The 16281-nt window shown below is 38.8% G+C and overlaps 1 protein-coding gene across 1 annotated transcript; it reads left to right on the forward strand.

Annotated features, from left to right (window-relative positions):
- Positions 1 to 243: 243 nt before the first annotated feature.
- On the forward strand, positions 244 to 15071 carry LOC127842262 (dual specificity protein phosphatase 4-like). Its single transcript, XM_052371689.1, is given in 5 exon segments — positions 244 to 1086; positions 8358 to 8464; positions 13357 to 13576; positions 13915 to 14003; positions 14005 to 15071. Coding segments are annotated over 5 exon segments (1155 nt in total). The 5' UTR covers positions 244 to 665; the 3' UTR covers positions 14323 to 15071.
- Positions 15072 to 16281: the final 1210 nt, after the last annotated feature.

Consider the following 16281-nt stretch of genomic DNA (forward strand, 5'->3'; position numbering starts at 1 on the left):
ATTATTGCAACCTTTAAAACTATTAGGCTTATATATTATGTTCAACCATGCGAAATGACGACACAATCGAGTAATTGCTACACATTATAACCAACCTAACATAATACCTTTCAAGTTTAGCCTGCCAGTAACTTGATTAAAATAAATAGCTGTAAACTTGTTACACTGTCTAAAGTATAGCCTTCGTCCTTTTCTTATCTGGTACTTCTGTATGTGGTTAACGCTACAACTGGGTCAGAACGCCTATGGCGGTTGTGTAAATCACTCCTCGGACATACACCGCGCGTCCACTGCCATATTTGGGGAAATGGGCGGAGCTTGTTTAAGACAAGATTAAGTTTTTGTGCTTAAGTTTTACAAACTTATTTACATAGATAATGACGGATGTTTCCAATAAATGCTGAATCAGCACGCATAGATGACAAATCTTTAATATTACGGAAACAGTGACGTTATTATCGCATCATTGTGGACTATTTTCTTCTCGCAGATGTAAACATCGATAAACGCTGTAAAGGGGTTGTTTCATTCATTAGCGGCGGAAATGGTATTCCTACTCCATTCATTCATAAACACGGCAAATTATTGATAGTGGTTAGTTAGTAGTTTATTCGTGTGGGGAGAGTCGGTTGATAAATTTGTTAGTGGTAAACATAAACAGACTTATGCGTCAGAATAGCACAAGTTGTACAAACATATCTGTCGATATGTCCGAAGTAGGTGAGACTATTGCAGAGAGTGTGGCTGTAGAGGAAGTTTCGCAACTGCTTTGCGCTGGAGATGGCCAAACACTGTTGTTGGATTGCCGGCCGTTCATGGCCTTCAACGAGAATCACATAGTAAACGCGGTGAATGTGTACTTACCGCCAATTTTAAAACGAAGATCGAATGGATTTGTTAGTCTTGAAAATATCGTTCAATGTGAAAGCCGTCGTAAAATGCTCCAGGACAAGCAATTTGTACGAGTGATTGCGTACGACAACGACACGACGGCACTCGCGACGTCGGCCAAAGACTCAAACCTGTATCCGGTGCTCAAAAGTCTTCGACAACAAATTGACATTGATGACGTCTTGTATATTTGCGGTAAGATTACACTAGTGTGCTTAATAATTCAATGTAATTTACTGACGTTACAACCTAAATTATAACTAGCGTAATAAACTTGTTTGATAGGGGCGAATATTGAGCGATTTGTAGAACGTATTTATTATTTAAGCGAGTATATTTCTGGACAACACCTTTAGCCCTTTATTACACTTTAAAGAACATTGTTCACTTTTATTGTAACCAAAGATCATTATGCGGGAATTTTTTTATTCTTTAACAAGGGCCCTTCCCCCAAGAGAAAGGCCCCTTCCCCAAAGTGAATTTCTTTAAAACGAAGCATTTACTCCCATGTTTCAATTTTACTTTGGGATATTTCTCCCCTTAAATTCTCAGTTTTGTCGATAATGGTTTTCCCAAAATGGAAGGACATGCCCATTCCCCATATAAAGAAAATAAGCACTGTTGTCTGACCCTAATTAAACACTAGTTATTCTTCCAAAGAGTTGTAATCGGGATTTCCGTATCATTTTTGGAAGGTCATTCTAATTTCCAAATGCAAACAACGCTGGCCCCATGATACGCAAATCTTTGTTCTTCAAATAATAGCAGTTGATATGGCATCCGATTTTGAAGGGGCCATCTTTGTTTGTAGTTGTACCCCTTAGTAGGCGGATTGTAAAGTATTTCTTATTAGAATGCCAATAGTACATGGTACTCTAAACTTCAAACTGGCACTGTCCGTGATATGTTTGTTTTAAATTGTCCTTATCTCGGTGTTACGTGACCATGCTTCATGCCCCTCGGGTGTCTTTGTATTTTTAAGTATGACCTAACTTCCCGAGTCTTTAAATGACTATTATAAGTAATAAGTCTGACCTTAAACGGGATATCAGATATAGAACTATATCTATTTGAATGTATACATAAGATCATTATGTTATTTCTCTGCTGTTTATGAATTTTCATGACGATTTCGCGACCGTTATCGTAGCGTAATCTTAACCACACTAAGTCATATTTAAAGGGGCCTTTTCACAGATTTTGGCATGTATTGAAGTTTGTCATTAAATACTTTATTTTGATAAATGTAAGCATTGGATCTAAAAAAGCTCCAGTAAAAAATCGAGCATAAAATAAGAAAAAAAAAAGTAACCTTCAACAGGGCTCGAACCACTGACCCTTGGAGTCCTGGAGTAAAAGCCTGCCACAAAGACCACTCGGCCATCCGTGCTCATACAATGATGGATGTATTTTATACTTTATACAAGCAATCCTCGTAGTTTCACAACATTTCTCGACAACAACAGAGCTCTTCAAATTATTCAATCGTTTCGCGTTGCAACGCTTTATAATTTTCAGGTTTTTAAATCGTCAAAAGATGCATAGAATGGATATTTTAGAGCATGATAAATGTTCAGTATTACTGTTTCCTTACAAATATCATAGCTACAACGAAAATTTGCGAATGTGAAACATGCTTTTTAATTTTGTCAATTTACCGAAACGTGAAAAGGCCGCTTTAAACTGAGAATACCGGTAGTTACATAATTATATGAGTTAGTTCAATAAATAGAAACGTGATCATCGACAGAACTCTATTTTGTGTTTATATTAAGATCTGGCCCCATGCCAGGCTGAGTAACTGTGTTCACGTTGTAAAATTAATCATATCTTTGAAGTCGTGAAATATAATCCTACTGCATGTATGCACCTTAACACGTCTCTACTCCTTTGCGGTTAGATTTAGCGATTGCGGTGTATTTCGTAACGACTTTAGTTTTACCTTATACGGGCATAGTGTTATGGTAATTAAACTTATTTTGACAACACTTATTTTGTAATTGAGTAAGATTTAGGCTTTAGGTGTGGGTCGCATTAAACTGAGATTTTGTGGTTTATATTTCAAGGTTTATTTTGTGTGATTACCACGAATTGTCGCCTCCACGGTCTACTAACATGGCGCTCCACTGATGGAGCTTTTCAAATAAACAAATTAAAAGAAATAGGGAAACTTACGAAATCACCCAAATGTCTATTATTGTGTAATCCCTTAAAATATGAAAATGTGCATATTAAGATAATTTTAAAAATGCCAGCGGTCTAATATACAAGGATCACCAGATTATTTTTTTCACGATTGCTATTACCTCGGTGACAATGTTGCTTTTGAGCCAGTGTGAAATAATGAGATGTTAAATAGTGAAGTCTTCTTGGCCTTTATTATAAGATACATCTACACAATACTCTCATTGTCATCGCTATCACACTCGCTAACTCTTACAGAGAATTTTTCTGCGTGACTTTGACTTGGAACGTGTTGTCGATTCTCGATTACAAAACCGCTGATGTCTGTGAAGTGAGACCCTATCAGTTGTTTGCTCGGTGAAATAGTTATCGTCTGTAGCGTGTGTTGTCAATTGCAACAAATCAGTATAAACTATGATCATTTAAGGGAAACATGTATATACTATACGAGGTACTGATTGTCGGGATCATAGTCTAGTCTTGTTCACCGATCACTGTATGTCGGGATCATAGTACAGTCTTGTTCACCGACTAATGAATGTCGGGATCATAATCTAGTCTTGTTCACCGACTAATGAATGTCGGGATCATAGTCTAGTCTTGTTCACCGACTAATGAATGTCGGGATCATAATTTAGTCCTGTTCACTGACTAATGAATGTCGGGATCATAATCTGGTCTTGTTCACCGACTAATGAATGTCGGGATCATAATCTAGTCTTGTTCACCGACTAATGAATGTCGGGATCATAGTCTAGTCTTGTTCACCGACTAATGAATGTCGGGATCATAATTTAGTCCTGTTCACTGACTAATGAATGTCGGGATCATAGTCTGGTCGTGTTCACCGACTAATGAATGTCGGGATCTTAATCTAGTCTTGTTCACCGACTAATGAATGTCGGGATCATAATCTGGTCTTGTTCACCGACTAATGAATGTCGGGATCATAATCTAGTCTTGTTCACCGACTAATGAATGTCGGGATCATAATATAATCTAGTCATGTTCACCGGCTAATGAATGTCGGGATCATAATATAGTCTTGTTCACCGACTAATGAATGTCGGGATCATAATCTAGTCTTGTTCACCGCTTGATGAATGTCGGGATCATAATATAGTCTTGTTCACCGACTCATGAATGTCGGGATCATAATCTAGTCTTGTTCACCGACTAATGAATGTCGGGATCATAATCTAGTCTTGTTCGTCGCTTACTGCATGTCGGGATCATAGTTAAGTCTTGTTCACTGCTCACTGCATGTCGTGATTTGTTCACCGCTTGATGAATGTCTGGATCATAGTCTAGTCTTGTTCACCGATCACTGAATGTCGAGATCCAAGCCTGGTCTTGTGTACCGCTCGATGTATGTCGGGATCAACATCTAGTCTTGCTTACCGATCACTGAATGTCGGGATCATAGTCTAGTCTTGTTCACCGATCACTGAATGTCGGGATCATAGTCTAGTCTTGTTCACCGATCACTGAATGTCGGGATCATAGTCTAGTCTTGTTCACCGATCACTGAATGTCGGGATCATAGTCTAGTCTTGTTCACCGATCACTGAATGTCGAGATCCAAGCCTGGTCTTGTGTACCGCTCGATGTATGTCGGGATCAACATCTAGTCTTGCTTACCGATTACTGTATGTCGGGATCATAGTCTAGTCTTGTTCACTGATCACTGCATGTCGGGGACATAGACTAGTCTTGTTCAACGCTCAGCGAGTGTCGGGATCACGGTATGGTCTTCTTAAGCGCTAACTGTATTGTTCTCCGATTACTATATGTCAGGATCATAGTCGTTTTTTGCTATAAACGTAAAAACTATACAGACGGAGCTTTAGATAAAAGAGATTCACGACCACATCAAATCATTAATAGTTCAGGATCATGTGCACTCACTTTTCTAAAGTCAAGCAGCGCTTCAGTGAGATTCCGTTTTGATTGCGAAAAGCTTTTGCTCGAGTCCCTAATACTTTGGCTTTTTTCAATCCCTGCGATATTTACATTTAACTGACACTAATTCCAGTTTTCCTTCGATGAAAAGGATATAGGGTTAGGATGCGCAGTTAATGGCCTCCCCCGCCAAGACTTCTCATTAGTTTCGTAATAAAAGCTTTTGTTAACAAAATTAATTATATTTGTATAACATGCCCCCTGCTTTGCGCCTATCGATTTCCAAAATCAATCATTTTTAGGTTTGTTGAACGGCTTGTTTGCTAAACTGAATAGCTAATTGTTTATAAGAGCCGTACCGGCTTGCCGATAATTTGTCTTTGTTGTTACTCTTAGTGCATCAAACACCTGTCAATTGCAGCGTAATATAATGCGCAAACTCAATACTTTTGCCCAATTTTGTTTCTATACGTTTCCGTGCTAATTTAAACTGCACTAATTTCTTGACAAAATCGTGTGCTTTGATAACATACGAAAAGCTGCCTATGTCGTAGGTGAGCTCACTTACTTGGTGATTTTTTTATGCCTCAAGCTTGAACACGGTACATATGTTCTCAAATAAATCTTATCATTAATGAAGGATCTTATCATTAATGAAGGAGTAATTATATACGTTATTGCGCATGCGTTGTATATTTATGAATGAGCACGGCATTGATTTTTGGCAGAAGTCGTAATACTTTCCCGGGAATCGAGTACTCGAATCGTGTCTGTTTGTTTTTCCAATAATAAAGTAGTCCGTTCGGAGTTCGTTATCGACTAGTGTGGGAGCGCCTATTATTGAAGTACTTACTATCAAGCACAGTGCGGAAACACAGTTATACTGACTTGAAGATTAAAAGTCTATTTGTATTGTAAGGCGTATGTTATGCATGGCGGTGTTATATTACCGATGTTTTTACTTTTTATTTTAACAGACCAAACGCACGTATTAAGCTTTACATTTCCAGAAAAAAAACTTTCATCGGATGTATGTCGAACTAAGACGCGTTTATTTAACATTTTTTGTTCGAGAAGCGTTGTTTTTTTTTAATCCTTGTACCGTGAATTGCGCTCATATTATCGCCAAGTGTTGTTTATGTAAATACAATTATTGAACGGAAATGTGAGCACCACTAGAGGGGGGGAGTATATCTATCTGAGCAAGTGAAGTTGTATCGGATATCCGGGACCAATCGAGAAATCAAACAGTATGGGAGTGTTCTCTCCGAATGCATAGACATCTTGTAGATAGAATTATTGGTTGGAATGATACTGCTTAGATTTATGAACATTTATAATATAATACTGCGGTTCGTTATAATAATCGCACTAAAGTGTATGTTAAACTCAACTTGCTCTTTTATAAAAAAAAGTCATAATTCTGGCATACGGTCTTTACAATGTATTTGTTCATGTCAGCTAACACAGACTGTACTTTACTTACAATCAAAGGAACCAACTGATTTCGGATGTACGTATACTAACTCGAATCTATTGCTAGGGTTCGTCACGCACTTATTAAAGCTTACACAATTATCTTGGGGGTTATCCGTTTAAGTCATTTTATAGCCGTCGCTCCCGACTGACGCTAATACGTGGTTGAATTTATAATACGTCAATTGTTATTGTGCATCGGTACTATCCTTTTTACGGTCACCGATCTGATAAAGACTTCCTTGTTACGGTTTTCATGTGTCTGACACATACCCACTACATCGGCTCAATGGTCACTGACTAGCAGGAAATGTCCATAGTATGTTCTTGACAACACTTTTTCGATGACTACTTTTTACTTCAACATCTCCATAATTGGTCTTTTATTTAAAAAGACTACCGGTTTCGGTAGTTAGACATAAAAGGGGAAAGGTCATTACTGGTATTGATTTGTAAAATGGTGTGCATTAAACGAATTGTAGTCGTGGGGAGAGTAAAAGTGGTAGCCGTAGTGGAAGAAGTAGTTCAACTGTTGGAGTAGTAGAAGTCGTTGTAGTGGAGGTTGTTGTTGTTTTTGGTGGTGTTTGTTTTGGTCATGGTGGTAGTAGTAGTTTTCGACGTAGTATTAGCAGTTTGATAAATAGTAGTAGAAGTTATGGTTGAAGTAGTAGTAGTAGTAGTAGTTGTTGTTGTAGTAGTTGTTGTTGTAGTATTAGTTGTAGTAGTAGTAGTAGTAGTAGTAGTAGTAGTAGTAGTAGTAGTAGTAGTAGTAGTAGTAGTAGTAGTAGTAGTAGTAGTAGTAGTAGTAGTAGTAGTAGTAGTAGTAGTAGAAGAAGAAGCAGTGGTAGTAGTAGTAGTAGCAGAAGCAGTATTTAGTGTCGCTATTGTTGTTGTAAGTGTAGAAAAAGTAGTTGTAGTAGCAAAAGCAGTTGGAGATTAAGATGGTTTTGATGACCCGATGTTTGACTTTGTTCACGCTCGATTTTCGTTCAAGATTCCGGTGTTTCTTCACAATTCACCAATTAAAAGGTCATGCGAGAGGAAATGAGAAAACGAGCCTTTCCGGTGAATAAAACCGCCTTTCGTGCTGAGATCAATCGTTTAATCAGCCATTTCCTTCCTGCTGAATACTAAACAACTTTAGACGTCTGCGGAAATGGGGTGTTGTAACCTGGTGTCTGAATTTTATGGCGGAAATTGAAGGGGCCTTTTATTCATTTTTTTTCTCGATACTTTTTTATACAAATAATGGCGTTCTGTTAGCCATTTACCGTAGTGAGATTATTGTATAGTTACACTACTGTGATTTCCTGCGTTTTTCATCGTCCTTCCCGGCAATAACTCCTGTAGTCAGGCTTTCATGTCAGGGCTTTTTTCCCGATTTGTGAATGAACCCTGGCCCCATCATTTTGAAAAAAAAGAGTTGGAAACTTTTCAAAACTCTGAAAAATAATTCGCGAACTTGTAAAAATTTTAAAATTCAGTTTATTGATAATTAGTATAGTAAAACCATGTTTAATTCTCGCATCATAATACAATGTATTTAAATATTTTCATTGTTTTGACACTTCTTTCAACAAATAAGCGCTTTCATTTAGACCAACAATATTCTGACTGGTAAACCCTATCTTAAACCATAGAAAGCCTACCCACTGGCAACATATTGTCTCGCTTATGTAAATATTAAATCAAATTGTAATTGTGAATTGTGAAATGGTCGTTTTTGATAGTTGTAAGACCAACAAGTCCGATTTTCACACTTAAAAATGGTCGTTTTGTCAAGTATTGTGGCCGTGCTAGATTTGTGAAATGTCCATGGTGAAATTGTGAAATAGCCGTACACGGCAATCTCTGAGTAGGAAAAAACACTGCATGCGCTTCATATCGTACACTTATGTTTGCAGGGGGATTTCAACAGTTTCAAGAATCTTTCCCTGATCTTTGCATCGGTCAGAATGGCAAGGCGGAAGTGACGTCATTAACACCGCCACCAAAGCGGACCACGTGCAAAGTAAGAATGTTTATGTGCACTATTTCTTTGTGAAACTTACGTCTGAAATTTGACACCTGTCACCGAATATAGTGCAGCACAGCCAACTAACGCACAAACTGCAGCAAAATCCGCATTGAGAAGTAAACTCTGTTTGATGTAACAGCGAACATGAAATCGAAAGCTTAAGTTTAATATTTTATAGACAATTCAACATTTTACGTTTATTGTACATTCACTTAATAGTATTATATGCGCGTCTAAGACATACACAATGTGATGATATCTTTTTTCCATTTTTTAATGCGTTCACTAAGGCTAATTTATGTCTGTGTGAACTAGTATTTTTATCCCCCGCCATAGGCGGAGGGATATTGTCTTGGCGTTGTCCATCCTTCCGTCCGTCTTTCCGTCCTTCCGTCCGTCCGTCCGACACTTTTGTGTCCGGAGCCATATCTTGGAAGTGCTTTGGCGGATTTCATTGAAACTTGGTATGAGTATATAGGTGGATAAGAGGATGGTGAACGCCAAATGGCATTTTACACAAGCTGTAAATAACAGAGTTATGGCCCTTTGTATCTTGACAAAATGCTTTTTTGTGTCCGGAGCCATATCTTGGAAGTGCTTTGGCCGGTTTCATTGAAACTTGGTATAAGTATATATATAGATAAGAGGATGATACACGCCAAATGGCATTGTACGCCATTGGATAATAACATGAGTAATGGCCCTTTGTATCTTGACTTGAAAAAAATGCTTTTTTTGTGTGTCCGGAGCCATATCTTGGAAGTGCTTTGACAGATTTAATTGAAACTTGGTATGAGTATATAAATGGATAAGAGGATGATGTTGGCGTTGTCCATCGGTCCAGAAATATTTGTGTCCAGAAGTATTTTGGCGGGGGATATCAATTCTACGAATTTGCTTGTTGTCCTTGTAAAGTCCGTGCATACTAACTAAATTCATGGTAGGAGAACATGGGCGTATTATTCTGAACTACTTGTCCACGAATGTGGGCTCGAAGCTGGCTCGAGTATATCGAGCGTCCTATGTACAGTCAGCAGTCGCGTCACGGTGCCGTCACCCGGATCTGTGATGGGGCGATCCCATGCTATGATTAATACAAGAACTAAGTATTCCATGGTTGAATGCCTGATCAGGCTTTTCTAATAACACAGACCTCTTGATGGTATTTGTTGGTTTGGTGAAATAACTCGTTACATCAAGCTTAACCCATTTATGCCTAGCGCCTAGAAAAAAGGCCTTGGCAAACAGCGTAGACCCAGATGAGACGCCGCATGATGCGGCGTCTCATTAGGGTCTGCGCTGTTTGCTTAAATGAATTTCTGTAAGAAATATTCTAAATATAGAAATAAATATACAAGACATCCCTAATTTTGGAAATAAATTGATCCAATTTAGAAGGATGAGAGAGTCCACTCGGCATAAATGAGTTAGATCTCTGAAGGAGACAATTGCTTTTTTCAAGTGCACATGATCGACTTAATGAAATGTTAATGGGCTTCCGTGTACATTGATTCTGTTTTTAGCGAGTATGACTATCAGCAAACACTATTACAATGAGTAAAACGGAGAAAGATGCACTATAATGATATTCCGCTCCGGTTGATTATATATTTTTTTATTGGTATTTATTTGAATTTGAGAGAAACACGTTACTCTTCAAAAGAGATCCAGTGTACTTGAATGTTTCACAATAGGGTCCTTATGCAAATAGAGGCCATGGCAATCAATAAAAGTACGTATCTTCTTACGAACGTCGCTTTATTTAAAAAAAGCAATATCATATGTTTGAAATCTAAACATGCTATCGATTTTATAAACGCATGTTTTTTTAATTTAGACACGTTATGCATAAGCAGTAGCCAATCTTCATTAGCCATGATGTTACCATACCATAACATACGCTTGATATACACATAATTGGACCGGCCCATGCTCTGTGAAAAAGGGGTTTAATGCATGTGCGTAAAGTGTCGTCCCAGATTAGCCTTTGCAGCTCGTACAGGCTAATCAGGGACGAAACTTATTCCTCTTATATATTTTTTCGTTTCAAAGTCTTTTCGTATCAAAAATCCAGTTCAGGCGGAAAGGGTCGTCCCTGATTAGCCTGTGAGGACTCCACAGGCTTATCTGGGACGACACTTTACGCTCATGCATTAAACCCCCTTTTCACAGGGCGCGGCTAATTTATATTCAATGCTGACGTGTCGCTATCGAGGTCCCGAAATAGACCTTCATTACTAGTCACGCAATACTGAAATAACTTTAGAGAGAAGGCTTGTTCAGATGGTCATTCAAACAACATGCTGGGTGTGTTAAATCGTGTTAAATACATGTAAATATATCAATAAATATATCAAACGTCTAATTATAGTAACATGATATTTATATTGAATGCTGACATGTCGCTATTAAATAGATCTCTATTACTAGTCACGCAATACTAAATTAACTATTGAGAGAAAGCTCGTTTATGTGGTCATTGACCAGTATGTGTAAGAGTAAACTCGATGTAGTTCAATGGAAAATGTATTGTCATAAACAGCTGTTATCAGATACATTCCCTCAGTTAATAAAATAAGCAATTGCAATTTAACCCATTTATGCCTAGTGGACTCTCCTATCCTTCTAAATTGGATCATTTATTTCCAGAATTAGGGATGTCTAGTATATCTACTGTATTTCATATTTAGAATATTTCTTACAGATATTCCTTTAAGCAAACAGCGCAGACCCTGATGAGACGCCGCATCATGCGGCGTCTCATCTGGGTCTACGCTGTTTGCCAAGGCATTTTTCTAGACGCTAGGCATACATGGGTTAAACTCTACGATGTCTTTCTGCGTCTGAGGCTGCATTATGTGAAGACTCGGATTGTGTCCCAGCACTCTTTGTATGACTTCCAAAGGAGGGCATATAGTGATCGCACTGTCCGTCTTACCTTCTGTCTGTCCGTCTGTCTGTCCGTAACGCTTTTGCGTTAAGGTTTCGAAAAATGCTCATTACTTCTATGTCGCTTCAGATGTAACCTTCATATTTGGTATGCATGTGTATATGGACAAGGCATTTCCATACGCACACACATTTTGACCCCTTTGACCTTGACCTTGAATTAGGGTCCGCGTTTAGGTTTTAAAATCTGCGTTTAGGTTTTGAAAAATGCTCATTACTTCTATGTCGCTTCAAATGTAACCTTCATATTTGGTATGCATGTGTATATGGACAAGGGCTTTCTAAACGCACAAAAATGTTGACCCCTTTGATATTGACCTTGAAATTAGGGTCCGCGTTAAGGTTTCGAAAAAGCGTTTTTCGGGGGCATATGTCTTCCGATAGAGACAGCTCTTTTTATATTACACTTACTCGGTTTACAAACAGTGGTACGTTGCTGCAAGTTTCAGCTATCTAGTGTGTTCTTTTTTCTAAAAGAGATTCTATTTTGGACACATGCAGCAGTATCATAAATTTGCCCCCCCCCCCCCCCCCCGGTACCCTACCCCTCCCCCCCCCCCCCCCCCCCCCCGAGCTTACCCCAGGGGTTCCAGATTGTTAAATGTACATTGTGTATGGTTTGACTTTTTAACAACGAATATTGACAAAAATACACGGGGGGGGTACGATACTGCTGCCTGTGATTTTGGAGGATTCTTTTGCTGCGTGGGGAAACCGGAATACCCGGTGGAATTTTAATCCCTCCTTCCCGGTATGGTGACCAACAGCAAACCTCAAATGCGTCAATAGAATTAACCACTGCGTTATGGGTCAGCCTGACGAAACAGACCCTCAACCAGCTCATATACATGTCACCCGTTTATAATTAGGCGATATTGCATCGATATAAATACGCGCTACGCATTCTATTCTTAGGGAGTGCGCAATCTTATCTCGCGAACAAGTCAACAAACGCGCAACATGATCACGTGACCAATATTGGCAATTAGCCGAAATACTCATCCTATTTATTGTGGTTTTCGCGACCTATTCAACAAGGAAAGCTTCTTTTGTGTCAGGCCACAAAAGTTAACAGCGACACGTAAATATTGCGGTTTGTTGAACTCGAAATCAGACTACAGCGCATTGAGGTGTATTACAGCCATGTAGGGCATCGCCGACCTGTATGGCTGAATTGTTCACGATCATGCGTACGGTAAAAAATGCCGCGGCAGGCGATATTCGTTCACGCATTTTAAACGTTAATACGTTTAGCAAACGCATCAACGTTGGCCTCTTGAGTTGTTAAAAGAACAAAAGTCGAATCATTCTCAAAACTCAATAATATAAACACTTAATTTTCATACTATAACGTCGCCCAAAGTTTTATGACTTGCATAGTTTTAAAAGTGAACATATATTTAAAAATTGTGTGATGCGTATGATTGCGTTTATTTGCTACCTGTTACTGAACTAGGTTTTAAAAGTTAATATCGTGCGACAACTGTACTGTTAAGCATGATTGCATTGAGGTTTTAGCCGAACAGACTAGTAAAGCTTGTACCCGGTACCAAGGGTCATAGGGATAGTATTCAATAAGTATGGTCGATATTTTATCGGTGTCTGTAATTATGCATACCGGCTGAGATCGCAGCCCAGCTGATGGTGGCCCATGTCTGTGATTAATTTATTCTTCTAGTACCAGTATGGAATACGTTCAAAACACAATGTTCTTCGGAAGCACCAGCAGTCGGTTGTTTCACTGCTTACTAATAATCTTGGCGTCGGCTTCTTTTCCCCAAAATATCTCTTCAACAACGCAACACAATCCTGTTTTAAGTCCCGAGTCGCTGGCTACTATGAAAATATATATGGCTTCTCAAATTTTTATGGAAAACACTGTTTACTAAACAGCGTGCAACCCAGTCCCGTATCATGTGGGATTTGTCTCGTTTCAGTCGGGCCCAGTGGAGATTGTGCCCTGGTTGTACCTCGGAGACTCGCACCACTCGTGTCAGCAGGCCGCACTCAAGGAGATGGGCGTCACATGCCTCCTCAACGTGTCCACCACGTGCAAGAACATGTTCGAGGCGGAGTTTGACTACATGAACATTCCCGTAAACGACACTGACACCGCCAACTTGGCCTGCTGGTTCATGGACGCCATTCAGTTTATAGGTAGGTCTGCATTCTAGAACTACTAACCGGATCTGATCGACGATATTTAGCTACTTTAAAAATATAATTATAACATTGTTCAAGTGTCCGCCACTTTTTCATGCAATAAAATGTACTTTCCCAAAGATATTATTTGTAAGGTTTTTAAAATATGCGACTTTTAAGCTTAACCAAACACTGCAGAAAAGTTAATATTTGTGATGATTCCGGTACATTTCTTTTAAAATGCAAGCTACATGTATAATAATTAATATGTATATATTACATACTATTTGTTTGATATATAACAAGTGAATATTGCCTTTCCGACTCTCAAGCTTTGTGTTCCATGTTTGCAGATAACGCTCGTGACAGTGACGGCAAGGTTCTCGTTCACTGCCAGGCAGGCGTCAGTCGCTCGGCAACCGTCTGCATCGCTTACATGATGTTATAAAAATAGCATGTCGCTAGAGGACGCGTTTGACTACGTGAGGTCACGACGAGGACAGATCTCGCCAAACCTTAACTTTATGCAACAGTTAAAGCAGTTCGAAAATGACTTGTACGAAAGAAAAATGTTCGACATTTCCGAAACTGTGTCGTCCTTATCGACGTCGTTAGCGTCTGTGGAGTTCGACATGAGCAACGCCTCCACGGAGGCCTTCTCCGCGACGAGTAGCGTCTTCGACTTCTCCTTCGCTTCACCGGCGCTCACCTCACCAATCGTGCCGCCACTGTCGCCCAGGGAGATCGTTTCCGCCAGCTAACTCCAACTATAGAGTGCTTTTACGGTGGCAATATACTTACCTCAAATGTCAGGGTCATTCGGATTCGGATGTTCCATGGAAGCGCGGACTTGTTTGGTTTGTGGGACACGGATACAACGATTGAATGTGTTTGCTGTCAATCGGCCGAGCCTTGCGGATATTGTCCTCAGGTGAAAGACAGTGCTTCTCTCGATGCCCCGCCGATACCTTAAGCCGCGCGGACTACTTGCCTGTGGCGAGCGAAGAGTTACTGTGATATACATATTCATGCATTATATCATTTGATTGATATCTCTATGTGTTGACGGTTTTCATAAGTGATATGTATGCATAATTGCTAACTGAACAACGCAAATACTTATGACGCTACCATAAGCATGTATATACGAGAGCAACGACTAAGTACTTTTGAACGTGCGGACAAGGACGAATTAAATTTACTATTAACCAAAAGTCAACTATATTGATGCCATCAGAATTCACGCAGAATTCACGGTTACTTAAGTCGTGTAAACTGTAAATATGTAATAAGCTATTTAAGTGCCTCATCATTCTTACTATATATGAACAATTGCAAACCTGCAGTAGGTAGCAAAAGCGATTCATTGTAACAATGTCGCAAAATGTACATAAACATTATATGCATTTGATTGAACAGTTTGCATTTCATTTACTTTGTAAAAACTGTTGTTTCATTAAATTGTTAAATTGAAAAATATAATGAAAAAAATATAAATGATTTAGTTTAAGATTTTTTGTCAACATAGTTGATAACATTACAATGGCCCGCCGCGGCCCATGTCTGGATCAGTCGACGTCTGGGTTATGTGACGCCACATCGTACCTACCCGGCTCATGTCTTGATCAGTCGACGACAGTGTTATGTGACGTCACATCGTACCGCCCCGGCCCATGTCAGGATCAGTCGACGTCAGGGTTATGTGACGTCACATCATACCGACACGCCAAATGTTTGACTGACTGGCGGGGGAGGGTCAGTCGACTTCAAGGTCATGTGACGTCACAACGGCCCGCACATGATATGTTTCGCTGCCTTGGTACCACGGTTGGGCTGGTCATCAATGTCTCATGTAACGTAAACAATTGTCCGTTTTTATAACAAAGTGTCGAAATTATGTACAATACGATTTGTTGGGTTACTGACGGCAGATAGCTTGTACAACATTCATGGATGGTTTTTTTTTTCAATTGTATAACATGTAATTATCGCACCAATAATACTGTGCTAGCAATAGTTTTATTAAAATTGATAGTCAAAATCAAACTGAAACAACGAAATTCCGGTTTAATTACAGCAACTCAGCAAACGTGTGGGGATGGGTAACAAGACAGTGTGATAGAAAAATGGGGGCTCACAATATGTAGAGGAAGTAGTCATTGTAATAGATGGTTTATTCAAGATACATTAGACATTACAGTCCATGAGTACACATGTATGTTGAATATATTTATACAAACAAAATGCATGCAAGTGGTCATCAATAAATACAAGTTCATGACATGATTGATCATATTCAAAACTATATTATGTTCTATACATACATTGTTAAAAAGATACATGTATTTCAACATAATGTTAACACAAAATAGCGCTATTGACAGCGAGAAGTCAACTTTTCTGACATGAAAATTACTCAAAATAATATTTATAGACATTTCTTTGAATAAATGCTTTATGAACATAAGTTGCTAAATTTCTGTTAATTGTTTGGTTATCAGATTGCATTAACTCTATAAATTTTGGAATATTTGGTCTTTTCCAGTAATATTGCTGTATGTATTTTTTTCTAATATCAATATATATCAATATATAAGGAACATTCAAACAAAAATGAACATCACCCTCCCAGACATGGCAATGTTGACATTTTCTTTCCATTACTGTTATAGATTCTGGTATAGATTCTGGTTTATGCCATCTTCCTGACTCTATTTCTA

Source organism: Dreissena polymorpha, chromosome 8, assembly GCF_020536995.1.
Source record: "Dreissena polymorpha isolate Duluth1 chromosome 8, UMN_Dpol_1.0, whole genome shotgun sequence".
Classification (NCBI taxonomy): domain Eukaryota; kingdom Metazoa; phylum Mollusca; class Bivalvia; order Myida; family Dreissenidae; genus Dreissena; species Dreissena polymorpha.